The 26,795-nt window shown below is 49.3% G+C and overlaps 1 protein-coding gene and 1 long non-coding RNA gene across 2 annotated transcripts in view; one reads left to right on the top strand and one right to left on the bottom strand.

Moving 5' to 3' along the window:
• Window positions 1-26,795, top strand: part of LOC135036475 (BOS complex subunit NCLN-like) — an 81,603-nt gene that overhangs the window by 27,127 nt on the left and 27,681 nt on the right. Inside the window, exons 9-11 of the mRNA XM_063954498.1 lie at window positions 16-197; window positions 2,707-2,794; window positions 10,315-10,353. Of these exons, the coding sequence (XP_063810568.1) occupies window positions 16-197; window positions 2,707-2,794; window positions 10,315-10,353 (309 nt within the window). The remainder of the gene's footprint in view (window positions 1-15; window positions 198-2,706; window positions 2,795-10,314; window positions 10,354-26,795) is intronic.
• LOC135053586 (uncharacterized) lies at window positions 12,239-26,245 on the bottom strand. Its single transcript, XR_010242923.1, has 2 exons — window positions 25,477-26,245; window positions 12,239-14,445 (listed from the first exon to the last, which is right to left on the bottom strand). It is a non-coding gene; the product is annotated as an uncharacterized LOC135053586 (long non-coding RNA).

The following is a 26,795-nucleotide window of genomic DNA, read 5'->3' as shown; positions in this document are numbered from 1 at the left end:
TCTGCTGTGTTCCAGGTCACAGAGTCGCCCCCATTCCATGCGGTTAATTTCTCACTAATCCACAAGAAGATTAATTTGGGGGAAAACCTTTTGGCGTGGGAACATGAGCAGTTTGGTCTGCGCCGTCTCCCGGCCTTCACAGTGTCACACCTGGACAGTCCCAGCCACCGCCTGAAGAACACCATCTTAGACACCAGGTGAGCAATTGACCTGCCCATAGCAGGAGGGCGTCACGAGTCTGAGGGGTGGACTCACGACACCCTCCATGGTGACGGATGGGGGCGGCTAAAGCAGAGAGCTGAAAGTTGTGTGCGGCCTTCTCGGATCTCTGTGGGATCACCTGCTGTGATCCCTCCATTGCGGCCCGCAGCCGCTTCCCCATAAGTTTCTATGGGGGATGCTGCCAAATTTACCAATATCCAGAATGCGATGCATTCCCGATACTGGTACCCTCAGCTACTGCCATCTGAAGATGGTGGTAGCCTATGAGCTACACATTATATTCCTTCCCGGAAGTGGCCGCTCTGCAGCATGGTCTGAGTAGACCGCCAAGCAGCCCAGTCGGAGCCTTTGTCCCTGCGGGTGCTGGATGATGCATATTGTAATGCAATCCTGGACTTTAAAGTCCCACCCAGATCTCACTCAATACACGAGCAATGATAAATAGCCTCCTAGGTATCTTATCGATAATCACTGAAAGATTTTATAGCTACAGATTGATAAACTGAAACGGCCGTGTGATCTCAGCACCTGTATAAATAACAAGTGTCTCCTGTTACTTCAAACCTTCCTTTTATGGAAGGAACATCAAGGAGCTTAGAATGAGCCCCAAGTTCTTTAAGAAACTAGACTGGCTGATGGCTTCCTTCTATGCGAGTACTGAAAGAACCTAGGTGAATAGAGAGACCTAATGATTCTCATAGAAGTCCAGTAACATGGCGCTAAGAACAGCGGAACTGCCACAAAACTTTCTCAGCTCTTCCTTGAAATATTTGCTCATTACAAGTGGATTGGAATAGACCTGAGAATGATTTGGGTGGACTGGGCATGGTTGGAGCTTATCTGAGTGAAGTTTTGGTGGATTGGGCATGGTCAGAGCAGATCTGAGTAAGGATTGTGTGGATTGGGCATGGTTGGAGCAGAGCTGAGTAAGGATTGTGTGGATTGGGCATGGTTGGAGCTGATCTGAGTGAGGTTTCCGTGGATTGGGCATGGTTGGAGCAGATCTGAGTAAGAATTGTGTGGACTGGGAATGGTTGGAGCAGACCTCAGTGATGTTTGTGTGGATCGGGCATGGGTGGAGCAGATCTGAGTGAGGTTTAGGTGAGTTGGGCATAGTAAGGGCAAATCTGAGTGAGGTTTGGATGAATTGAGCACAGTTGGAGCAGTTCTGAGTGAGGTTTGGGTGAATTGAGCATGGTTGGAATGTTCTGAGGGAGGTTCCAGTGAATTGGGCATAGTCAGAGCAGATCTAATGGAGGTTTGGGTGGATTGGACAGGGTCAGAGCATATCTGAGTGAGATTTGGGTTGGGTAGGCACGGTCACAGCAGAACTGAATGAGATTTGGGTGGAGTGTGGGCATAGTCAGAGCAGATCTGAGTGAGATTTGGGTGGATTGGGCATGGTTGGAGCAAATCTCAGTGATGTTTGTGTGGATTGGGCTTGGTTGGAGCAGATCTGAGTGAGGTTTATGTGAGTTGGGTATAGTAGGGGGCAAATCTGAGTGAGGTTTGGGTGGACTGAGCATGGTTTGAGCAAATGTAAGTGAGGATTGGGTGGTTCAGACATGGTCAGAGCAGATCTGAGTGAGGTTTGGGTGGATTGAGCATGGTTGGAGCAGTTCTGAAGGTAGTTCCAGTGAATTTGGCATAGTCAGAGCAGATCTAAGAGTGGTTTGGGTGGATTAAGCATGGTTGGAGTAGTTCTGAGTGAGGTTTTGGTGGAATGGACATGGGGGGTCATTCCGAGTTGATAGCACGCTAGCTGTTTTTAGCAGCCATGCAACCGCATAGTCCCCGCCCACGGGGAAGTGTATTTTTACTTTGCAAGTGTGCGAACGCTTGTGCAGCCGAGCTCTGCAAAAACATTTTGTGCAGTTTCAGAGTAGGTCTGAACTTACTCAGCCCTTGCGATCACGTCAGTCTTTTTGGTGCCGGAATTGACGTCACACACCCACCCTCCAAACGCCCGGACACGCCTGCGTTTTCCCTACCACTCCCAGAAAACGGTCAGTTGACACCCATAAACGCCCTCTTCCTGTCAATCTTCTTGCGATTGGCTGTGCGAATGGATTCTTCGTTAAATCCATAGCTCAGCAACGATCCGCATTGTACCCGTACGACGCGTGTGCGCATTGTGGTGCATACGCATGCTCAGTAGAGGCCTGATCGCAGCGCAATGAAAATCGGCAGCATGCGATCAACTCGGAATGACCCCCCAGGTCGGAGCAGATGTGAGTGAGGTTGGGTGGTTTGGGCATGGTTTGAGTAGATCTTGATTTTGCATCTATGATCAGCTGCAGGTGTGACTGTGTGTGTGGGACTCATGGCAGCTGGGCTAACTAATAGGCTGGAATCAGGTATGGATGCTAAACAAGGATATACTGAAGATGGGCACTGCGTTCAGACCCTGGTTGGAGCAGATACAGCAGAGGAAGTAATAATGTACAGTAAGGAGATACATAATCATTACATTCTGGGTTACAGGTCTCAGGTAAATGTAACTAAGCTGAGAAGGAACGCGGAAATCCTGTGTGAAGCCCTGGCCAGGTTCCTCTATATGGACACCATGAAGGTAAGAGACCCGCTGCGTATTCTAGACAAGCGCCAAACGGCCCCACCTCTACAAGGAGCTCTGTGCAACCTCAGCTGCTGGAAGAGGCGACTTACACACTACATAAACCCCCCGGTGCAGCAGTAGCATAAAGAGGAGACCATCACAACACAATGGAAGCACAGGGGCCTCTGCTAAAACCGGATTACAGAGGCTTCACTTTCAGATGACCTTAACATATTCCCTTCTACACGCTCCCCTGCAACTTTTACTAGTCTGCTGTTATTAGTCACAGATTTAGAAATAAAGTATAATAGTGATATTGCTAATTGCCCAGGTCAGGCATCATCTGCATGGAAAATCTGCCCCCCTCTGCCAGGGAAATCTACCCCCCTCTGCCAGGGAAATCTACCCCCCTCTGCCAGGGAAATCTGCCCCCCTCTGCCAGGGAAATCTGCCCCCCTGCCAGGGAAATCTGCCTGTGCTTGGGGTAATTAGAAATGAATACAAGTTTCCAGCCTGAGTTTTCTCTCTAGAGATCCGCAGTTATTTATAGAGTTTCAGAGCGGCTTTGTGCTGTAAGTGGCCGCAGGGTAATGAGCGGACCCCACATCAAGGACCTTCTCTCATTATCTTTCTTACAGTCTGAAGAAGTAAATGAGTCTTTTCCAGCACCATGACATGGGAGCAGGGAGAGTGAGATATTCTGATGATTGCCACCTCTGGCCTCAGTGATTGCAGCCGGCACAGGGGATAATGAGGGCAGTATGGACTCGGTGTAACCGGCAGATGAAGGGTACACGCTCAGTGGGCTTGCTCACACTCAGAACCTTCTCTAGACATCCGGCATAAATCAGTATAAGGGGCTGAGGTGGAGCTGCAGGTGGTAACTGGGCTGAGGAGGAGCAGCAGGTGGTAACTGGGCTGTGGAGGAGCAGCAGGTGGTAACTGGGCTGAGGAGGAGCAGCAGGTGGTAACTGGGCTGAGGAGGAGCAGCAGGTGGTACCTGGGCTGTGGAGGAGCAGCAGGTGGTAACTGGGCTGAGGAGGAGCAGCAGGTGGTACCTGGGCTGTGGAGGAGCAGCAGGTGGTAACAGCAGGTGGTAACTGGGCTGAGGAGGAGCTGCAGGCGGTAACTGGGCTCAGGAGGAGCAGCAGGTGGTAACTGGGCTCAGGAGGAGCTGCAGGTGGTAACTGGGCTGAGGAGGAGCAGCAGGTGGTAACTGGGCTGAGGAGGAGCAGCAGGTGGTACCTGGGCTGTGGAGGAGCAGCAGGTGGTAACAGCAGGTGGTAACTGGGCTGAGGAGGAGCTGCAGGCGGTAACTGGGCTCAGGAGGAGCTGCAGGCGGTAACTGGGCTGAGTAGGAGCTGCAGGCGGTAACTGGGCTGAGGCCATTCTGCTTTACGGATGGATCTTGCATTTTTCTGCTCCAAAGCGAAGCGCACGCATCTGTAGTCATATGCATTTCACTCTCATCTCCACTTACAGGGAGGCAGCGGGGTGGTAACTGGGCAAGGAGGAATGCAGGGGTGGTAACTGGGCAAGGAGGAATGCGGGTGGTAACTGGGCGAGGAGGAATGCAGGTGGTAACTGGGAAAGGGGATAGTGAGGGTGGTAAGTGGGCAGGGGGGGAACAGGCTGGTAAATGGGCAGGGAGGTAGCCAGGTGGTAAGTGGACAGGGGGATAGTGAGGGCGGTAAGTGGGCAGCGGGGAGCAGGCTGGTAAATGGGCAGGGAGGTGGCCAGGTGGTATTAGGGGTATCCTATGAGCTTTTAGAGAACACACCCAGAGCCCATGTTCCCTATACATGTGAAACATCCTTTGTACACGGCAGTCCCGGATGGGGTTGTAGTCGTGTAGCATACTTACCAGAGACTCGCTCTGCACACCTGTGATGGCTCAGTAGCCACACCCACATTACCCACAGCTCCGCCCACCTCTGCACCACTTTCCTCACCCAGAAGGGGGCCGTGCCTATTTTGTTAATCCCGAGCACCACAATTTCTGATGGCAGCTCTGCGGGGGAAGTGTGGGCGGTAAGTGGATTGGGGGTTAGTGTGGGCGGTAAGTGGGCAGGGGGGTAGTAAGGGCGGTAAGTGGGCAGGGGGGTAGTGTGGGCGGTAAGTGGGCAGGGGGGTAGTGAGGGCAGTAAGTGGGCAGGGGGTTAGTGTGGGCGGTAAGTTGGCAGGGGGGTAGTGAGGGCGGTAAGTGGGCAGGGGGGTAGTGTGGGCGGTAAGTGGGCAGGGGGGTAGTGAGGGCGGTAAGTGGGCAGGGGGGTAGTGTGGGCGGTAAGTGGGCAGGGGGGTAGTGAGGGCGGTGAGTGGGCAGGGGGGTAGTGAAGGCGGTAAGTGGGCAGGGGGGTAGTGTGGGCGGTAAGTGGGCAGGGGGGTAGTGAGGGCGGTAAGTGGATTGGGGGTTAGTGTGGGCGGTAAGTGGGCAGGGGGGTAGTGAGGGCGGTAAGTGGGCAGGGGGGTAGTGTGGGCGGTAAGTGGGCAGGGGGGTAGTGAGGGCGGTAAGTGGGCAGGGGAGTAGTGTGGGCGGTAAGTGGGCAGGGGGGTAGTGGGGGCGGTAAGTGGGCAGGGGGGTAGTGAGGGCGGTAAGTGGGCAGGGGGGTAGTGTGGGCGGTAAGTGGGCAGGGGGGTAGTGTGAGCGGTAAGTGGGCAGGGGGGTAGTGAGGGGGATAAGTGGGCAGGGGGGTAGTGAGGGGGATAAGTGGGCAGGGGGTAGTGAGGGGGATAAGTGGGCAGGGGGGTAGTGAGGGCGGTAAGTGGGCAGGGGGGTAGTGAGGGCGGTAAGTGGGCAGGGGGGTAGTGAGGGCGGTAAGTGGGCATGGGGGTAGTGAGGGCGGTAAGTGGGCAGGGGGGTAGTGAGGGCGGTAAGTGGGCAGGGGGTAGTGAGGGCGGTAAGTGGGCAGGGGGTTAGTGTGGGCGGTAAGTGGGCAGGGGGTTAGTGTGGGCGGTAAGTGGGCAGGGGGGTAGTGTGGGCGGTAAGTGGGCAGGGGGGTAGTGTGGGCGGTAAGTGGGCAGGGGGGTAGTGTGAGCGGTAAGTGGGCAGGGGGGTAGTGAGGGGGATAAGTGGGCAGGGGGGTAGTGAGGGGGGTAGTGAGGGGGATAAGTGGGCAGGGGGGTAGTGAGGGGGATAAGTGGGCAGGGGGGTAGTGAGGGGGATAAGTGGGCAGGGGGGTAGTGAGGGGGATAAGTGGGCAGGGGGTTAGTGAGGGGGATAAGTGGGCATGGGGGTAGTGAGGGGGATAAGTGGGCATGGGGGTAGTGAGGGGGATAAGTGGGCATGGGGGTAGTGAGGGGGATAAGTGGGCAGGGGGGTAGTGAGGGGGATAAGTGGGCATGGGGGTAGTGAGGGGGATAAGTGGGCAGGGGGGTAGTGAGGGGGATAAGTGGGCAGGGGGGTAGTGAGGGGGATAAGTGGGCAGGGGGGTAGTGAGGGCGGTAAGTGGGCAGGGGGGTAGTGAGGGCGGTAAGTGGGCAGGGGGTAGTGAGGGCGGTAAGTGGGCAGGGGGTTAGTGTGGGCGGTAAGTGGGCAGGGGGTTAGTGTGGGCGGTAAGTGGGCAGGGGAGTAGTGTGGGCGGTAAGTGGGCAGGGGGGTAGTGAGGGCGGTAAGTGGGCAGGGGAGTAGTGTGGGCGGTAAGTGGGCAGGGGGGTAGTGTGGGCGGTAAGTGGGCAGGGGGGTAGTGAGGGCGGTAAGTGGGCAGGGGGGTAGTGTGGGCGGTAAGTGGGCAGGGGGGTAGTGTGAGCGGTAAGTGGGCAGGGGGGTAGTGAGGGGGATAAGTGGGCAGGGGGGTAGTGAGGGGGATAAGTGGGCAGGGGGGTAGTGAGGGCGGTAAGTGGGCAGGGGGGTAGTGAGGGCGGTAAGTGGGCAGGGGGGTAGTGAGGGCGGTAAGTGGGCAGGGGGGTAGTGAGGGCGGTAAGTGGGCAGGGGGGTAGTGAGGGCGGTAAGTGGGCAGGGGGGTAGTGAGGTCGGTAAGTGGGCAGGGGGGTAGTGAGGGCGGTAAGTGGGCAGGGGGGTAGTGAGGGCGGTAAGTGGGCAGGGGGTAGTGAGGGCGGTAAGTGGGCAGGGGGTTAGTGTGGGCGGTAAGTGGGCAGGGGGTTAGTGTGGGCGGTAAGTGGGCAGGGGGGTAGTGTGGGCGGTAAGTGGGCAGGGGGGTAGTGTGGGCGGTAAGTGGGCAGGGGGGTAGTGTGAGCGGTAAGTGGGCAGGGGGGTAGTGAGGGGGATAAGTGGGCAGGGGGGTAGTGAGGGGGGTAGTGAGGGGGATAAGTGGGCAGGGGGGTAGTGAGGGGGATAAGTGGGCAGGGGGGTAGTGAGGGGGATAAGTGGGCATGGGGGTAGTGAGGGGGATAAGTGGGCAGGGGGGTAGTGAGGGGGATAAGTGGGCAGGGGGGTAGTGAGGGGGATAAGTGGGCATGGGGGTAGTGAGGGGGATAAGTGGGCATGGGGGTAGTGAGGGGGATAAGTGGGCATGGGGGTAGTGAGGGGGATAAGTGGGCAGGGGGGTAGTGAGGGGGATAAGTGGGCATGGGGGTAGTGAGGGGGATAAGTGGGCAGGGGTGTAGTGAGGGGGATAAGTGGGCATGGGGGTAGTGAGGGGGATAAGTGGGCAGGGGGGTAGTGAGGGCGGTAAGTGGGCAGGGGGGTAGTGAGGGCGGTAAGTGGGCAGGGGGGTAGTGAGGGCAGTAAGTGGGCAGGGGGTAGTGAGGGCGGTAAGTGGGCAGGGGGTTAGTGTGGGCGGTAAGTGGGCAGGGGGTTAGTGTGGGCGGTAAGTGGGCAGGGGGGTAGTGTGGGTGGTAAGTGGGCAGGGGGGTAGTGGGGGCGGTAAGTGGGCAGGGGGGTAGTGAGGGCGGTTTGTGGGCAGGGGGGTAGTGAGGGCGGTAAGTGGGCAGGGGGTAATGTGGGCAATAAGTGGGCAGGGGGTTAGTGTGGGCGGTAAGTGGGCAGGGGGTTAGTGTGGGCGGTAAGTGGGCAGGGGGGTAGTGTGGGCGGTAAGTGGGCAGGGGGGTAGTGTGGGCGGTAAGTGGGCAGGGGGGTAGTGAGGGCGGTAAGTGGATTGGGGGTTAGTGTGGGCGGTAAGTGGGCAGTGAGGTAGTGAGGGCGGTAAGTGGATTGGGGGTTAGTGAGGGCAATAAGTGGGCAGGGGGGTAGTGAGGGCGGTAAGTGGATTGGGGGTTAGTGTGGGCGGTAAGTGGGCAGGGGGGTAGTGAGGGCGGTAAGTGGGCAGGGGGGTAGTGTGGGTGGTAAGTGGGCAGGGGGGTAGTGAGGGCGGTAAGTGGGCAGGGGAGTAGTGTGGGCGGTAAGTGGGCAGGGGGGTAGTGTGGGCGGTAAGTGGGCAGGGGGGGTAGTGTGGGCGGTAAGTGGGCAGGGGGGTAGTGTGAGCGGTAAGTGGGCAGGGGGGTAGTGAGGGGGATAAGTGGGCAGGGGGGTAGTGAGGGGGGTAGTGAGGGGGATAAGTGGGCAGGGGGGTAGTGAGGGGGATAAGTGGGCATGGGGGTAGTGAGGGGGATAAGTGGGCAGGGGGGTAGTGAGGGCGGTAAGTGGGCAGGGGGGTAGTGAGGGTGGTAAGTGGGCAGGGGGTAGTGAGGGCGGTAAGTGGGCAGGGGGGTTGTGAGGGCGGTAAGTGGGCAGGGGGGTTGTGAGGGCGGTAAGTGGGCAGGGGGGTAGTGAGGGCGGTAAGTGGGCAGGGGGTAGTGAGGGCGATAAGTGGGCAGGGGGGTAGTGAGGGCGATAAGTGGGCAGGGGGGTTGTGAGGGCGGTAAGTGGGCAGGGGGGTTGTGAGGGCGATAAGTGGGCAGGGGGGTAGTGTGGGCGGTAAGTGGGCAGGGGGGTAGTGAGGGCGGTAAGTGGGCAGGGGGGTTGTGAGGGCGGTAAGTGGGCAGGGCGGTAAGTGCGCAGGGGGGTAGTGAGGGCGATAAGTGGGCAGGGGGGTAGCCTCCCACAAATGCTCCCTGGTTCTCACACACTTGACTGATAAATCCTCTGAATCAGCCCTTAACGGTGTGTACACACGGTGAGATTCGGACTTAACCGATTCTCACTGTGCGACGGGGGGCCGGGTCGGCACTTAGCCAAAATCGCACAGTACCAGGATCGCAAGCACACTCATTATGTGCCTAGCGATACTGGCTAAGTGTCAATCCTGACTATCTCTTCTATAGAGATAGTCAAGATTGACTTTCCTGCAGAGTCTATTTTTTCTGCAGATGCCGACCGCGCGGGGCCGCGCATCGGATCGGGATCGCAAGGTGACTGTCACCTTGCGATCTGCACTATCTTTTCTTCCGATTCTGACTATATAGTCAGAATCGGAAGAAAAGATCTCACCGTGTGTACACACCCTTATGCTCTTAAGCCCTCATTCTGAGATGATCGCACGTAGCAACTTTTTGCTGCTCGTGCGATCAACTAGACGCGGCCTATGGGGGAGTGTATTTCTGCATAGCAGGGTGCGATCGCTTGTACAGCCCTATGCAAAAAAAAGTTTCCTGCAAAACAAGACCAGAGTCAGACCTACTTACCCTGTGCGACGGATCCAGTGACGAAGGTCCCGGGATTGACGTCAGACATCTGCCCTCCAAACACCTGGACACGCCTGCGTTCAGATCTCCACGCCTGGAAAACGGTGAGTATCCGCCCCGGATCGCCTCCCCGCTGTCAATCTTCTTGCGATCGCGCTAGCGATCACTTTCATCTCTCTTCTTGTCGTTGCCCTGTGACGGCTATCGCTGGGCAACGACGCGCATGCGCAGTTCCAACCCGTTCGCACCGCAGCAAAGAACCGCTGCATGCGAACGGGTCGGAATGACCCCCTTAGTACATAGGAGCCCCGGGTTCCGTCCCCCCATAATCCAGCTCTGGGGCAGATGACGGATTTTTCTTTGAATCAGTGATTTTGCTTTGTGGGATTTATAAAGAATTTACCCTGGAATTCTGTGCGTCCGATTACACTTTATATGTGACTTCTTATATAGACCCAGAGTGCAGTAGGAGTGAGACATGGGGGACAGCGGACTTCTGTAATCTGATCCTGCGCTGTTTGGGATCTGCTCCGAGTGTGCAATATTGTGCCGTGGGATGGACTTCTCAGTAAATATAGCAGCATCCAGTGAGCAATGTGCACATTATGTTCCAAATAAACAACAATGCAAAGTTCCATGGACACTTATCACCGCACAGGACAGCATCATATACAATATAGGTTTCAGTACGGAACCATCTGAATGCTGTGCATTACAATACATCTGCGATTAGCAATACAATTAAAGGGGCAAAGCGGTGGGAGGAAAGTATATACGGGGTGTAATGTGTTTTACATACATCAGATCACTGCAGTATGTATTCCTGCAGTATGTACTACAGTATGTGCATCAGTCAGAGGATGACTGTGTTATGCTAGTAAGATATATCCACCATTAATACAATGATTTGGAAGATTACGCTGGCTGACATAGGATGCAGTTATTCCTGTCTGATGCTGCCCCCTAGTGTTCATTTTACAGTATGCATGACACTGACCACTGTTCTCTCATTCCAGAAAATGCCAGAGAACCTACAACTGTTTCAAGGAGAACTGGTACGTCATGCACATGGAGGGGTATTAGATAATGCAATCCATACTACATACAGTAGTCACTAAAATATAGTTTTATACAGTGATTTTACAGCAAATACTAAGGATCCTTAGGATTTGCGGTCCGCAGTACATACAGTATCTCCGATGTCGCCGCAGTCTGACCGCAGAGCAGCTCTCAGTGTCTGTGGGGGCTGCTATGCAGCCGGATTTAACAAGCTCTGGAATGCAAAACTTTCTGGAGATATCATTAGTCTATAGTAGCCTATGTACTACTACTACTACAGTATCAGGGCAATATTGTCTCAGTGTGTACCCGATTGCAGGTAACTTCTCCATGCAAAGCGGTTATTAAATATTACAGATAAAGTATTTTCCGACGGGTGTTACTAGTAATATTTTTTAATTATATATATATATATATATATATATATATATATATATATATATCCAGATAAGTCCACACTCACTGCTACAGTCCACAACATAGGCGGTGCTCCATAAAGGGCTCCAAAGAAGTCCAAAATATATCCAAAAAGAGTACAGGCACTCACCACTTTCCTTGAGAATAGAAAAATTTATTGCCACTCACAGGTGTGTCTCACATGGAGACAGTCAGCATAACAGCATATAGTGTCGACGTTTCGGCTCCCATCGAGCCTTCTTCAAGACAGAGAGAATAACAACAGGTGTATACCCAGCAGCCCATACCACACACTGCACCCTAGATTGCTTATATAGCAAAAGGCCACACACAGGTCCTGCCCCTCAATTAGCCAACAGGAAATGACCATACTGGTCAAATGCACTTTAGAAATGACCTGTGGAACTTATGTCCCTGGGATCACCTTGTGGTTCATTTCCATTGTACGATAGTTCTAAGTTGCTGTATCCGCGCAGGGCTTTGATTATATGCAGCCACTATTATATCCCTTTGTGTTGCAGTCCGGTTACCTAGCGACGGCTAACAGCCGCCCTGCACTATTCCGATGTTCTGGTCACGTGGTTGTGCTCCACGGCGGTGGAGCGCACAGTGCTTCCGGTATTGCGCTGGCTGGGCGTGCGTTCCACGGCCAGTGGAACGCACGCAACTTCCGGTTTCGCGGCAATTTGCCGCGATTAGCCGTTGTTTGTATTAGTAGGTTACAGTTTTCTTTCCCTACACTACATCTATTCATGGTTAACTCATTTAAGTGACACGGCTGTTTGCCTTTAGTTCCACAGGTCATTTCTAAAGTGCATTTGACCAGTATGGTCATTTCCTGTTGGCTAATTGAGGGGCAGGACCTGTGTGTGGCCTTTTGCTATATAAGCAATCCAGGGTGCAGTATGTGGTATGGGCTGCTGGGTATACACCTGTTGTTATTCTCTCTGTCTTGAAGAAGGCTCGATGGGAGCCGAAACGTCGACACTATATGCTGTTATGCTGACTGTCTCCATGTGAGACACACCTGTGAGTGGCAATAAATTTTTCTATTCTCAAGGAAAGTGGTGAGTGCCTGTACTCTTTTTGGATATATATATATATATATATATATATATATATATACCAACAAATATAAAACCACAGCACTCACCACCCCAGAAGCGGGGTGCAGTGTCTGCACTCACCACTCATAGGGTGGGGTGCATGCAGCCCATGGCCACCTACTAAAAAATATACAAACAGGAAGTTCAGCACTCACCATAGCAAGCTCACTTGTCCTCACAACATCAATAAATAAATGATGGGGGTTTAGTTAGTGAATTGGCCAATGCACGGAAGCCTGCAAACCGATCGCCAAGGTACCTGAAGGGATTTAACCCTTTTTGTGCCTCCTCGATGTAATCATCTCTGGTACCAGTGAAAGCAGCTCCTAACCCCATACAGACAACACACAGTTGAGGGTTAAGAGTCACTCTGCTTTATTATATGGTTAACAAAGGTTTATAAAGGCAACGTACATGGGTGTAACTGACATGTGTTACACTCTTATTGGCTCGTTAGTAGTTACTGGGCAGAATACAAAAACCTCTAAGAGAGTTAGAAACACAAACAGAAATAGAGATAACAGTTTTGGTCTGGAATGTAACTCTCCCTAAAGAGGAGACACAGACAGGCCTTGAATTGTATGAACAGATAAGGGTACCCTGTACAAAGTGGTACGTATCTATTCAAACACATAACAGTTCATATAGCATATTTAACCCTTCAATCCCCTCTTAGAATCATATATTTATATAACATGATTCTTTTCATAGAGCTTTTTATTTCTATATTCAGTTAGGTATTGCTTATAGGCTGCAGGGGAGTTAGGAGGGATTGTAAGGACGGCTTCATACATAAGCGAGTTTTCAATACCTTTTGTGGCGAGTTTTCTGCAGCAGGGTATAATGCAAAAGAAAACAACACAAAAAAATTGCTATCACAATCAATATGTAGATTCCTAGTTGAACAAGACCCTGTTTACAATTTTCAAACCAACCAAAGTATTGGCTCCATGGGTTATCAATACCTGAATTCTTTTTTTTAGCTCTATGGATAAATCATCTAGTTTTTTTATGGCTAAGGTAACTTTACCATTAGGGCCAGTATTGTCAGGTATATAGGTACAACACCCTTCTACCTTACTAATGTAAACACAAGTACCACCTTTTTTGCTAGTATCATATCAAGGGCCATTTGGTTTTGGAATGTCATCTGGGAAGTGGCTTCTAGTTGCTCAGAAAGACCCTTAAGAGCATCTTTTGTGTTATTTACAAATCTCTGCTGATTATAGTAGATATAATTGATCCATGCAACATTTCCATTGACAGTTATTATAGGGATTAAGGATTCAAATCCTGCAGCTACTTCATCTCTAGCTTTGAATTCGTCTGGCACCCCTCTTGGGACCCCAATTGTGTCAATATAAACATGTGGATCGAAGCTACCCACTGGAGTTTCCCTTTTTCTTCTATGTGTGGGAGCAGTGTTTGAGGTAGGGGAACCTTCATTAGTTTCTGTGTCATTGTATAAACTAAAGAAACAGCTTTCTTGGTCTAAGGGGATATTTAGAGGGACTGTTCCCAGATGGGGTCTAGATTTACCACATACATAACAATTAGTCATATTATGTTTCTTGGCATTATATCTCATCCATTCTACCCAAAGATTAATATCTGAAAACCCAGTTTCAATAGCTAGGGTGTCTTCAAAAGTGGGGTTGTCTATAGCAATCATTAACTGGAAGGTGGTTATATGAGGTCTCAAGAGGTTGGGGCGTGGTTTAGGGGACTTGAGCTGGGCATACTTTTCATTGTTAAACATATCCTGTAACAAGAATTGTGTAAGGGATGGAGTTATAAAAAAAGGATTCACCCAGGACATAGGTGCCTGCATCAGTAGACTGGGGATGTCTTATGCTTAATATGAATTTACTATCACATCTGTTTTGTCTATAAAGGGTAAGACGGGTAAGCAGGGACTCACCATATTTGTCTTTACTTGAGAGAGCCTCCTTGGGCTGGTATCCATAACTATGACCAGAATTCCATCCCACTGATCCCCAATACGCACATTTATCACCCCAATATTTACTAGTAACACAAATATAAGCTTCATTGGGGGTATTACGTGTTCCATACTGGTCACATCCCCATTCATAATGTTTTCTGAGGCATGGGCCAAAATTGCAAAAGTCTATTTTATAAGTAGCAACCTCAGTGTTGGAGGAGTTGTACCAGAATGTGTAAATGCCAGAGTTTTGTGTAATGTCTACTTCAGCTGTAGCTTGGCAAGTGAGGACCATTAGGATTGTCAACATAGTCCCCTGGCCATAGGTAGGCATCTTGTTCTTTTTCTGCATCGTCTGCTTCTCCATGTTGGAGGTCAGGGCTGTCTGCCCCGGTTAGTACCTCGCTGGAATCTCCTCGACTTGCTTCGCGGTTTGGGCTGGGTATCTTCTTTACTCGGGATGCGTGTATCCACGTGGGCCCGTCTTCAGTAAGGACAGCCGTCCTGGTCACTGCCACGACTTCCGTCTCTGGACCATAGGTGAAATCTCCTGGACCTTTATTCCTCGGGAGCACTTTTACAACGACTTTGTCTCCGACTTGAAAAGGATGTGTCGGTTCCTGTGGATTAAAAGGATTTTTACAAACAACCTTGTGTTCAATTTCATCTAATTTGCTGATGAGGGACCTCACATATTCTTCCTTTATCAATTCTAGGTCTCCTTCCTGGACTACTAATGGTTTCTTAGCCCAAGGTGTGGGAAAGGGCCTACCCATAAGTATTTCAAAGGGTGAATAACCTAGGGTCTTTTATGGGGTCATTCTGATTTCTGCTAAGATAATGGGAAGGACCTGTTTCCATTTGTGGAAGGTACCTCCTGTGGCCTTCCTAAGTTTGTCCTACCCCATGGTAGTGAGCAATGAACAAAGGGGCACTTGTTTGGGGTATACAAGGTTTCCCCTCTTTGCAGATTAATCCTGATTTGGGATTTTTCTGCAATACAGGATATACCCAATCATCCAAATCCTTGTTGGAGGTTGTGGCCTGTAGTTCCGTGATAAGATATTGATCATTAATGGCAGGGGGGGTCATGACAGTCATATGGGACTGGGCAATGGGTTGTAGAGCTGCTTCTTTGGCAGTTCTGTCAGCAAGGGCATTTCCTTCTGATATGTCGTCCTTGCCACCAGTATGGGCCCTACAGTGCAAAATTGCAATGTCAGAGGGCAGTGTGATGGCATGGAGGAGGTTTGTGATAAGTTGTGCATGGGAAATGCCTTTTCCATCGGCTCCTACAAAGCCTCTTCTTGCCCAAATAACTTCATGGTCGTGGACAACGCCATGGGCATATTTGGAGTCTGTGTAAATTGTAACGGGTTTGTTTTGGTACATGTGGCAGGCTCTGATAAGGGCTATGAGCTCTGCAGCCTGTGCCGATTGGTAAGGTATGGGCTTTGCTTCAAGAATGTCATTGGGCAGGCGCACAACGGCATAACCTGCTTGGTATGTGGAGTCATTTGGTCTGCTACAGGAGCCATCAACAAAGACATTGTCTGAACCGGGTATTGGCACAGGGGACATGTCTAATCTCGGGGAGGTCTCTGATTCTATTGATGCTGAGCAGTCATGGTCGTCAGGTATGTCATCTTGGGGACCCTTTTGTCCTAGGAGTGCATTAAGAATGGGTGCTGGGCCTGATGACGTGTTTGCATATTTGATGATGAGGGATGGGCTGCTTTGCAATAGGACTTCATACCCACTAAGGCGTTGGGCCGACATATGCTGTGTATGCAAGCCGTTAAGTATTGCTACGACATCATGTGTTGTGTGTAGAATTGTTGTGTGACCTAAGGTGAGTGTAGTTGCCATCTCAGCCACCATTGCACAAGCTGCCAGTGCTCTGAGGCAGGCAGGCATACCTTGGACCGACACAGGAATGCCACAGGGCGCAGTTTGCCTCCATGTGAGTTAGTACCCCCGCCATGGTTTTACAGTTGTCCCTTGCATATAAATGAAACGGCAGTACAGTTTGGGAGGCTCAATGCCGGACTTTTTACCAACATACATTTTAGACTTTCATATGCAGTTAACATTTCTTGTGACCATTGAATCTGTTTAGGTTTGTTATTGAGAGTGGCTTGTCTCAAGATATTGTCATAGTAGGAACAATCAGATATCCACTGTCTGCAATAATTAATCATGCCCAGAAAGGATAGCATTTCCTTCTGAGTAGTTGGGGTGACCAGGCCCAATACAGACTGAATGCGTTGTGGACTGATTTTCCTTTCTCCCTCTGTGAGTACAAAACCCAAATAATCGACATGCTTTTTACACCATTGCATTTTAGTTTTTAGACACCTTGTGTCCACATTCACAGAGCCAGTTTAACAGTTTGACTACAGAGAAGCAGATCATCTGCATGCTGTAGCAGGACAGAACCATAGGGGGGGTGCCAGGGAGCCAATGTGGCTTGGAGTACAATGCTATACACAACAGGTGAATAAACATACCTGTGGTAATCTGCACCATGTTAACTGCTTGCCCTCAAAAGAAAAAGCAAAAAGTAACTGTGTTTGGGGGTCCACTGGTATGCTGAAAAATGCATTTTTTTAAATTAATCACTGAAAAAAATGCAGCATCTACAGGGATGGCTGAGAGGAGTGAGTTTACATCAGGTACAATTGGTGCAATGGGAACAATTAGCTGATTAATTGCTCTAAGATCTTGCACAAACCTTATAGTCCCATCTACTTTTGCTACAGGGTTAACTGGTGTGCAGTATGGGGATACTACATGTCTAAGAATGCCTTGCTCTAAAAATTGCTGTACCATAGGTCTAAGACCTTCTATTTTTTCTTTTAGACAATGGATATTGTTTCTGGTAAAGGGGTGTACATCAGGTTTCAGTGTGGCCTTGTAGGGGGTACAAGATATTAGGCCAGTGTCATAGGGCCCCTCTGACCATACCTGGGGGTTTACAGTAGAGATGAGCGGGTTCGGTTTCTTTGAATCCGAACCCGCACGAACTTCACTTTTTTTTTCACGGGTCCGAGCGACTCGGATCTTCCCGCCTTGCTCGGTTAACCCGAGCGCGCCCGAACGTCATCATGACGCTGTCGGATTCTCGCGAGACTCGGATTCTATATAAGGAGCCGCGCGTCGCCGCCATTTTCACACGTGCATTGAGATTGATAGGGAGAGGACGTGGCTGGCGTCCTCTCCATTTAGATTAGATTTAGAAGAGAGAGAGAGAGAGAGATTGCTGTGATACTGTAGATTAGAAGAGAGTGCAGAGTGCAGACAGAGTTTAGTGACTGACGACCACAGTGACCAGTGACCACCAGAGACAGTGCAGTTGTTTGTTTTATTTAATATATCCGTTCTCTGCCTGAAAAAAACGATACACAGTCACACAGTGACTCAGTCTGTGTGCACTGCTCAGCCCAGTGTGCTGCACATCAATGTATTGTATATAAAGCTTATAATTGTGGGGGAGACTGGGGAGCACTGCAGGTTGTTATAGCAGGAGCCAGGAGTACATGATAAATAATATTATATTAAAATTAAACAGTGCACACTTTTGCTGCAGGAGTGCCACTGCCAGTGTGACTAGTGGTGACCAGTGCCTGACCACCAGTATATTAGTAGTATTGTATACTATCTCTTTATCAACCAGTCTATATTAGCAGCAGACACAGTACAGTGCGGTAGTTCACGGCTGTGGCTACCTCTGTGTCGGCACTCGGCAGGCAGTCCGTCCATCCATAATTGTATTATATACCACCTAACCGTGGTTTTTTTTTTCTTTCTTTATACCGTCGTCATAGTCATACTAGTTGTTACGAGTATACTACTATCTCTTTATCAACCAGTGTACAGTGCGGTAGTTCACGGCTGTGGCTACCTCTGTGTCGGAACTCGGCAGGCAGTCCGTCCATCCATAATTGTATTATAATATATACCACCTAACCGTGGTTTTTTTTTCGTTCTTTATACCGTCGTCATACTAGTTGTTACGAGTATACTACTATCTCTTTATCAACCAGTGTACAGTGCGGTAGTTCACGGCTGTGGCTACCTCTGTGTCGGAACTCGGCAGGCAGTCCGTCCATCCATAATTGTATTATAATATATACCACCTAACCGTGGTTTTTTTTTCGTTCTTTATACCGTCGTCATACTAGTTGTTACGAGTATACTACTATCTCTTTATCAACCAGTGTACAGTGCGGTAGTTCACGGCTGTGGCTACCTCTGTGTCGGCACTCGGCAGGCAGTCCGTCCAACCATAATTGTATTATATACCACCTAACCGTGGTTTTTTTTTCATTCTTTATACCGTCGTCATACTAGTTGTTACGAGTATACTACTATCTCTTTATCAACCAGTGTACAGTGCGGTAGTTCACGGCTGTGGCTACCTCTGTGTCGGCACTCGGCAGGCAGTCCGTCCAACCATAATTGTATTATATACCACCTAACCGTGGTTTTTTTTTCATTCTTTATACCGTCGTCATACTAGTTGTTACGAGTATACTACTATCTCTTTATCAACCAGTGTACAGTGCGGTAGTTCACGGCTGTGGCTACCTCTGTGTCGGCACTCGGCAGCCCGTCCATAATTGTATATACCAGTGACCTAACCGTGGTTTTTTTTTCTTTCTTTATACATACATACTAGTTACGAGTATACTATCTCTTTATCAACCAGTCTATATATTAGCAGCAGACACAGTACAGTGCGGTAGTTCACGGCTGTGGCTACCTCTGTGTCGGCACTCGGCAGCCCGTCCATAATTGTATATACCACCTAACCGTGGTTTTTTTTTCTTTCTTTATACATACATACTAGTTACGAGTATACTATCTCTTTATCAACCAGTCTATATATTAGCAGCAGACACAGTACAGTGCGGTAGTTCACGGCTGTGGCTACCTCTGTGTCGGCACTCGGCAGCCCGTCCATAATTGTATATACCAGTGACCTAACCGTGGTTTTTTTTTCTTTCTTTATACATACATACTAGTTACGAGTATACTATCTCTTTATCAACCAGTCTATATATTAGCAGCAGACACAGTACAGTGCGGTAGTTCACGGCTGTGGCTACCTCTGTGTCGGCACTCGGCAGCCCGTCCATAATTGTATATACCAGTGACCTAACCGTGGTTTTTTTTTCTTTCTTTATACATACATACTAGTTACGAGTATACTATCTCTTTATCAACCAGTCTATATATTAGCAGCAGACACAGTACAGTGCGGTAGTTCACGGCTGTGGCTACCTCTGTGTCGGCACTCGGCAGCCCGTCCATAATTGTATATACCAGTGACCTAACCGTGGTTTTTTTTTCTTTCTTTATACATACATACTAGTTACGAGTATACTATCTCTTTATCAACCAGTCTATATATTAGCAGCAGACACAGTACAGTGCGGTAGTTCACGGCTGTGGCTACCTCTGTGTCGGCACTCGGCAGCCCGTCCATAATTGTATACTAGTATCCAATCCATCCATCTGCATTGTTTACCTGAGGTGCCTTTTAGTTGTGCCTAATAAAATATGGAGAACAAAAATGTTGAGGTTCCAAAATTAGGGAAAGATCAAGATCCACTTCCACCTCGTGCTGAAGCTGCTGCCACTAGTCATGGCCGAGACGATGAAATGCCAGCAACGTCGTCTGCCAAGGCCGATGCCCAATGGCATAGTACAGAGCATGTCAAAACCAAAACACCAAATATCAGTAAAAAAAGGACTCCAAAACCTAAAATAAAATTGTCGGAGGAGAAGCGTAAACTTGCCAATATGCCATTTACCACACGGAGTGGCAAGGAACGGCTGAGGCCCTGGCCTATGTTCATGGCTAGTGGTTCAGCTTCACATGAGGATGGAAGCACTCAGCCTCTCGCTAGAAAACTGAAAAGACTCAAGCTGGCAAAAGCACCGCAAAGAACTGTGCGTTCTTTGAAATCCCAAATCCACAAGGAGAGTCCAATTGTGTCGGTTGCGATGCCTGACCTTCCCAACACTGGACGTGAAGAGCATGCGCCTTCCACCATTTGCACGCCCCCTGCAAGTGCTGGAAGGAGCACCCGCAGTCCAGTTCCTGATAGTCAGATTGAAGATGTCAGTGTTGAAGTACACCAGGATGAGGAGGATATGGGTGTTGCTGGCGCTGGGGAGGAAATTGACCAGGAGGATTCTGATGGTGAGGTGGTTTGTTTAAGTCAGGCACCCGGGGAGACACCTGTTGTCCGTGGGAGGAATATGGCCGTTGACATGCCAGGTGAAAATACCAAAAAAATCAGCTCTTCGGTGTGGAGGTATTTCACCAGAAATGCGGACAACAGGTGTCAAGCCGTGTGTTCCCTTTGTCAAGCTGTAATAAGTAGGGGTAAGGACGTTAACCACCTCGGAACATCCTCCCTTATACGTCACCTGCAGCGCATTCATAATAAGTCAGTGACAAGTTCAAAAACTTTGGGTGACAGCGGAAGCAGTCCACTGACCAGTAAATCCCTTCCTCTTGTAACCAAGCTCACGCAAACCACCCCACCAACTCCCTCAGTGTCAATTTCCTCCTTCCCCAGGAATGCCAATAGTCCTGCAGGCCATGTCACTGGCAAGTCTGACGAGTCCTCTCCTGCCTGGGATTCCTCCGATGCATCCTTGCGTGTAACGCCTACTGCTGCTGGCGCTGCTGTTGTTGCCGCTGGGAGTCGATGGTCATCCCAGAGGGGAAGTCGTAAGCCCACTTGTACTACTTCCAGTAAGCAATTGACTGTTCAACAGTCCTTTGCGAGGAAGATGAAATATCACAGCAGTCATCCTACTGCAAAGCGGATAACTGAGTCCTTGACAACTATGTTGGTGTTAGACGTGCGTCCGGTATCCGCCGTTAGTTCACAGGGAACTAGACAATTTATTGAGGCAGTGTGCCCCCGTTACCAAATACCATCTAGGTTCCACTTCTCTAGGCAGGCGATACCGAGAATGTACACGGACGTCAGAAAAAGACTCACCAGTCTCCTAAAAAATGCAGTTGTACCCAATGTCCACTTAACCACAGACATGTGGACAAGTGGAGCAGGGCAGGGTCAGGACTATATGACTGTGACAGCCCACTGGGTAGATGTATGGACTCCCGCCGCAAGAACAGCAGCGGCGGCACCAGTAGCAGCATCTCGCAAACGCCAACTCTTTCCTAGGCAGGCTACGCTTTGTATCACCGCTTTCCAGAATACGCACACAGCTGAAAACCTCTTACGGCAACTGAGGAAGATCATCGCGGAATGGCTTACCCCAATTGGACTCTCCTGTGGATTTGTGGCATCGGACAACGCCAGCAATATTGTGTGTGCATTAAATATGGGCAAATTCCAGCACGTCCCATGTTTTGCACATACCTTGAATTTGGTGGTGCAGAATTTTTTAAAAAACGACAGGGGCGTGCAAGAGATGCTGTCGGTGGCCAGAAAAATTGCGGGACACTTTCGGCGTACAGGCACCACGTACAGAAGACTGGAGCACCACCAAAAACTACTGAACCTGCCCTGCCATCATCTGAAGCAAGAAGTGGTAACGAGGTGGAATTCAACCCTCTATATGCTTCAGAGGTTGGAGGAGCAGCAAAAGGCCATTCAAGCCTATACAATTGAGCACGATATAGGAGATGGAATGCACCTGTCTCAAGTGCAGTGGAGAATGATTTCAACGTTGTGCAAGGTTCTGATGCCCTTTGAACTTGCCACACGTGAAGTCAGTTCAGACACTGCCAGCCTGAGTCAGGTCATTCCCCTCATCAGGCTTTTGCAGAAGAAGCTGGAGGCATTGAAGAAGGAGCTAAAAGGGAGCGATTCCGCTAGGCATGTGGGACTTGTGGATGCAGCCCTTAATTCGCTTAACAAGGATTCACGGGTGGTCAATCTGTTGAAATCAGAGCACTACATTTTGGCCACCGTGCTCGATCCTAGATTTAAAGCCTACCTTGGATCTCTCTTTCCGGCAGACACAGGTCTGCTGGGGTTGAAAGACCTGCTGGTGACAAAATTGTCAAGTCAAGCGGAACGCGACCTGTCAACATCTCCTCCTTCACATTCTCCCGCAACTGGGGGTGCGAGGAAAAGGCTCAGAATTCCGAGCCCACCCGCTGGCGGTGATGCAGGGCAGTCTGGAGCGACTGCTGATGCTGACATCTGGTCCGGACTGAAGGACCTGACAACGATTACGGACATGTCGTCTACTGTCACTGCATATGATTCTCTCAACATTGATAGAATGGTGGAGGATTATATGAGTGACCGCATCCAAGTAGGCACGTCACACAGTCCGTACTTATACTGGCAGGAAAAAGAGGCAATTTGGAGGCCCTTGCACAAACTGGCTTTATTCTACCTAAGTTGCCCTCCCACAAGTGTGTACTCCGAAAGAGTGTTTAGTGCCGCCGCTCACCTTGTCAGCAATCGGCGTACGAGGTTACATCCAGAAAATGTGGAGAAGATGATGTTCATTAAAATGAATTATAATCAATTCCTCCGCGGAGACATTGACCAGCAGCAATTGCCTCCACAAAGTACACAGGGAGCTGAGATGGTGGATTCCAGTGGGGACGAATTGATAATCTGTGAGGAGGGGGATGTACACGGTGATATATCGGAGGGTGAAGATGAGGTGGACATCTTGCCTCTGTAGAGCCAGTTTGTGCAAGGAGAGATTAATTGCTTCTTTTTTTGGGGGGGTCCAAACCAACCCGTCATATCAGTCACAGTCGTGTGGCAGACCCTGTCACTGAAATGATGGGTTGGTTAAAGTGTGCATGTCCTGTTTTGTTTATACAACATAAGGGTGGGTGGGAGGGCCCAAGGATAATTCCATCTTGCACCTCTTTTTTCTTTTCTTTTTCTTTGCATCATGTGCTGATTGGGGAGGGTTTTTTGGAAGGGACATCCTGCGTGACACTGCAGTGCCACTCCTAAATGGGCCCGGTGTTTGTGTCGGCCACTAGGGTCGCTAATCTTACTCACACAGTCAGCTACCTCATTGCGCCTCTTTTTTTCTTTGCGTCATGTGCTGTTTGGGGAGGGTTTTTTGGAAGGGACATCCTGCGTGACACTGCAGTGCCACTCCTAGATGGGCCCGGTGTTTGTGTCGGCCACTAGGGTCGCTAATCTTACTCACACAGCTACCTCATTGCGCCTCTTTTTTTCTTTGCGTCATGTGCTGTTTGGGGAGGGTTTTTTGGAAGGGACATCCTGCGTGACACTGCAGTGCCACTCCTAGATGGGCCCGGTGTTTGTGTCGGCCACTAGGGTCGCTAATCTTACTCACACAGTCAGCTACCTCATTGCGCCTCTTTTTTTCTTTGCGTCATGTGCTGTTTGGGGAGGGTTTTTTGGAAGGGCCATCCTGCGTGACACTGCAGTGCCACTCCTAGATGGGCCCGGTGTTTGTGTCGGCCACTAGGGTCGCTAATCTTACTCACACAGTCAGCTACCTCATTGCGCCTCTTTTTTTCTTTGCGTCATGTGCTGTTTGGGGAGGGTTTTTTGGAAGGGCCATCCTGCGTGACACTGCAGTGCCACTCCTAGATGGGCCCGGTGTTTGTGTCGGCCACTAGGGTCGCTAATCTTACTCACACAGCTACCTCATTGCGCCTCTTTTTTTCTTTGCGTCATGTGCTGTTTGGGGAGGGTTTTTTGGAAGGGACATCCTGCGTGACACTGCAGTGCCACTCCTAGATGGGCCCGGTGTTTGTGTCGGCCACTAGGGTCGCTTATCTTACTCACACAGCGACCTCGGTGCAAATTTTAGGACTAAAAATAATATTGTGAGGTGTGAGGTATTCAGAATAGACTGAAAATGAGTGTAAATTATGGTTTTTGAGGTTAATAATACTTTGGGATCAAAATGACCCCCAAATTCTATGATTTAAGCTGTTTTTTAGTGTTTTTGGAAAAAAACACCCGAATCCAAAACACACCCGAATCCGACAAAAATAATTCGGTGAGGTTTTGCCAAAACGCGTTCGAACCCAAAACACGGCCGCGGAACCGAACCCAAAACCAAAACACAAAACCCGAAAAATTTCAGGCGCTCATCTCTAGTTTACAGTCTCTAACTCAGGTGGTGTGTTAAGGTTTACCCACACAGGTAAATGAGGTGATACAACATCAATGCCGCTACTTGAGGCAGAGGGACTAATTGTGATTTCAAGACAGCTGAGAAGATCTCTTCCCAGTAGGTTTATTGGGCATTCAGGTATTACAGTAAAGTTGTGTCTTCCCATATAAACGCCCTTCAAAGTTTCTATACTGATGGCGTCGGTAATATAGGCTTTTGTGGGTATCCCATTAATTCCCATTGAAGGAGCGGACTTTTTTAAGGATTCATGGTACTGGTCCCTACACAGGACACTGGTGGTGGCTCCACTGTCCTTCCAGTAACCAGTGAGCTGCATGAAAGTCGGGACACTCTCCTCCGGGCCCCGTCAATGGGTCTGTTCCTGCCAGTCAACTCGAAAACGGGGAAAGTCTTTAGTCTGGTCTCTGGGTTGGCTGCGGGGTGGTGCATCGTTGTGCATAGGGTCCCGAGCCTGTCGGGGTCTGCTGGGGGGATATTGACAATCCCTGGCCCAGTGGCCATCTTTCCCGCAATTGTAACATGTATTGGTCTGTCTCCTAGAAATAGGTGGAGGTCCCATAGGGCCCTTCTGGAACCTATTGTCTTGGGGTGGGCGGAAAGACCTATTTGGCTTTCCCGGGGGGTTCTGGTAGTTATGTGAAGGTATAGTACTGACAGATTTCCTCATTTCAAAACAACCTGCTGCTTCTTTCTCATATAAATGATTTTCAGAATCTTTAAATTATCAGAGGTCCAACTGGAAACACTCTGTTTTACAGTTAATGACACTGTTGGCAACAAGTTGTTTATAAATGTAGAAATGAGTAAGTTGTCGGTATTAACTAGGATGAGACCTGCCTCCTCTGACCAACACTTTTAATCACTTCCAGAATTCAGTCACATTCTCACTAGGTTTCTGTTTGCAAGCTACTGCTGCTGCTGGGAGAGACGAGCAGCACATTCCTTGCAGGTCTCCCCCGGGAGGGGAGGGGAGGGGAGGGGGGTATTCAATCTCTTTACTGTGGTCTGATCCCATATTACCAACAAGTAACTAACGTATTTTAAGGTGAAGCAACAACAATCCTATCATAAAAACATAGACTGTTCCGAACACACTGTCATATAATGCGTGTACACTCACCACCCACGCAATATATTTCTAAAAGAATTCACAAATAACAGGGAAGGGGAGCAATAGTCTATGTATGCATTCAGCTGATCTGATCATAGATCATTGGTAACATGTGGGATTACACATTCCCTACACAAACTACCAGAGACAGAACAGAGAAGATAAGGAATAACAGCACAACTTGTGATACCAAATGTACGTAAACTTACCACCCGTACAATTAATATCTCTGCAATCGTGGACAATGTTATTTGTTACAAATCAACTTTCAAATGTACTTAAAATCACTGTAAACAACAATGTCCTCTGAGACTCAGCGCCCGTGCACTTACCACCCGTTCACTGAGTGTCCTTAATAGAAAAAATTACAATATGAGTACTTATAAGACAAACATACAAACATTTAGGTGATCAAATCGAGGAGGCGTTGTTATTTGGATTTCTGGTCCATCTATGGTATCCCGGATACCTGTGCCTTTTAAAGATTTCGTGGACCCCTGGTCCTCTTTATTGGTATCCCTGATACCTTTGCCTTTAAAGATTGGTATCCCTGATACCTTTACGTGGCGCCCGGCGCCTTTAAGAAAACAAGTTTCTTTTCTGCCAAGTCCCGGACTTGGATTGTATTTTTGGTCACGTGTTCCCGGAACACGGAATGAGTTCAGATCTAGTAGTAATCGCAATCCCTGAACGGAAAAGACAGACAATAAAATTCTCTATCTTACCGGGCAGGGGACGATCGCCTAGATCCCGGACCTAGCCCCCAGCTGAAGGGATTTAACCCTTTTTGTGCCTCCTCGATGTAATCATCTCTGGTACCAGTGAAAGCAGCTCCTAACCCCATACAGACAACACACAGTTGAGGGTTAAGAGTCACTCTGCTTTATTATATGGTTAACAAAGGTTTATAAAGGCAACGTACATGGGTGTAACTGACATGTGTTACACTCTTATTGGCTCGTTAGTAGTTACTGGGCAGAATACAAAAACCTCTAAGAGAGTTAGAAACACAAACAGAAATAGAGATAACAGTTTTGGTCTGGAATGTAACTCTCCCTAAAGAGGAGACACAGACAGGCCTTGAATTGTATGAACAGATAAGGGTACCCTGTACAAAGTGGTACGTATCTATTCAAACACATAACAGTTCATATAGCATATTTAACCCTTCAGTACCCCACCTTCATGCAGGTCCTACACTATCACAGAGTCTCAAAAATTAAAACCTAGCAACTGTATCACACATAATATAACTGCAAATATGCCCACTTGGTTTACTGTGTATCTGCCAAATACTCCATGGCTTTTAAAGGTACACTAGTCACCTGACACTGGCTGATAAATTACTAAAGAACAGCTGACTCAGGTTTAAGATAATTGGGCTTGCATAGGGGTGCATGAACAAAGCTTGTGGCCACAGTTAATATGAGTTAACCAAAGATTAACCCTACGTTAGGGACTCTGTGATAGTGTAGGACCTGCATGAAGATGGGGTACCTTGGCGAGCGGTATGCAGGCTTCCGTGCATTGGCCAATTCACTAACTAAACCCCCATCATTTATTTATTGATGTTGTGAAATAAGTGAGCTTGCTTTGGTGAGTGCTGAACTTCCTGTATATATATATATATATATATATATATATATGTATATGTGTGTGTATATATATATATATATATATATATATATATACACACATATACAGAACAAATGAGGC

The sequence above is a fragment of the Pseudophryne corroboree genome, chromosome 1 (genome assembly GCF_028390025.1).
Source record: "Pseudophryne corroboree isolate aPseCor3 chromosome 1, aPseCor3.hap2, whole genome shotgun sequence".
NCBI classification, from domain to species: Eukaryota; Metazoa; Chordata; class Amphibia; order Anura; family Myobatrachidae; genus Pseudophryne; species Pseudophryne corroboree.
Note: the sequence above shows the minus strand (reverse complement) of the source record. Positions and strands in the feature narration are given on the sequence as shown.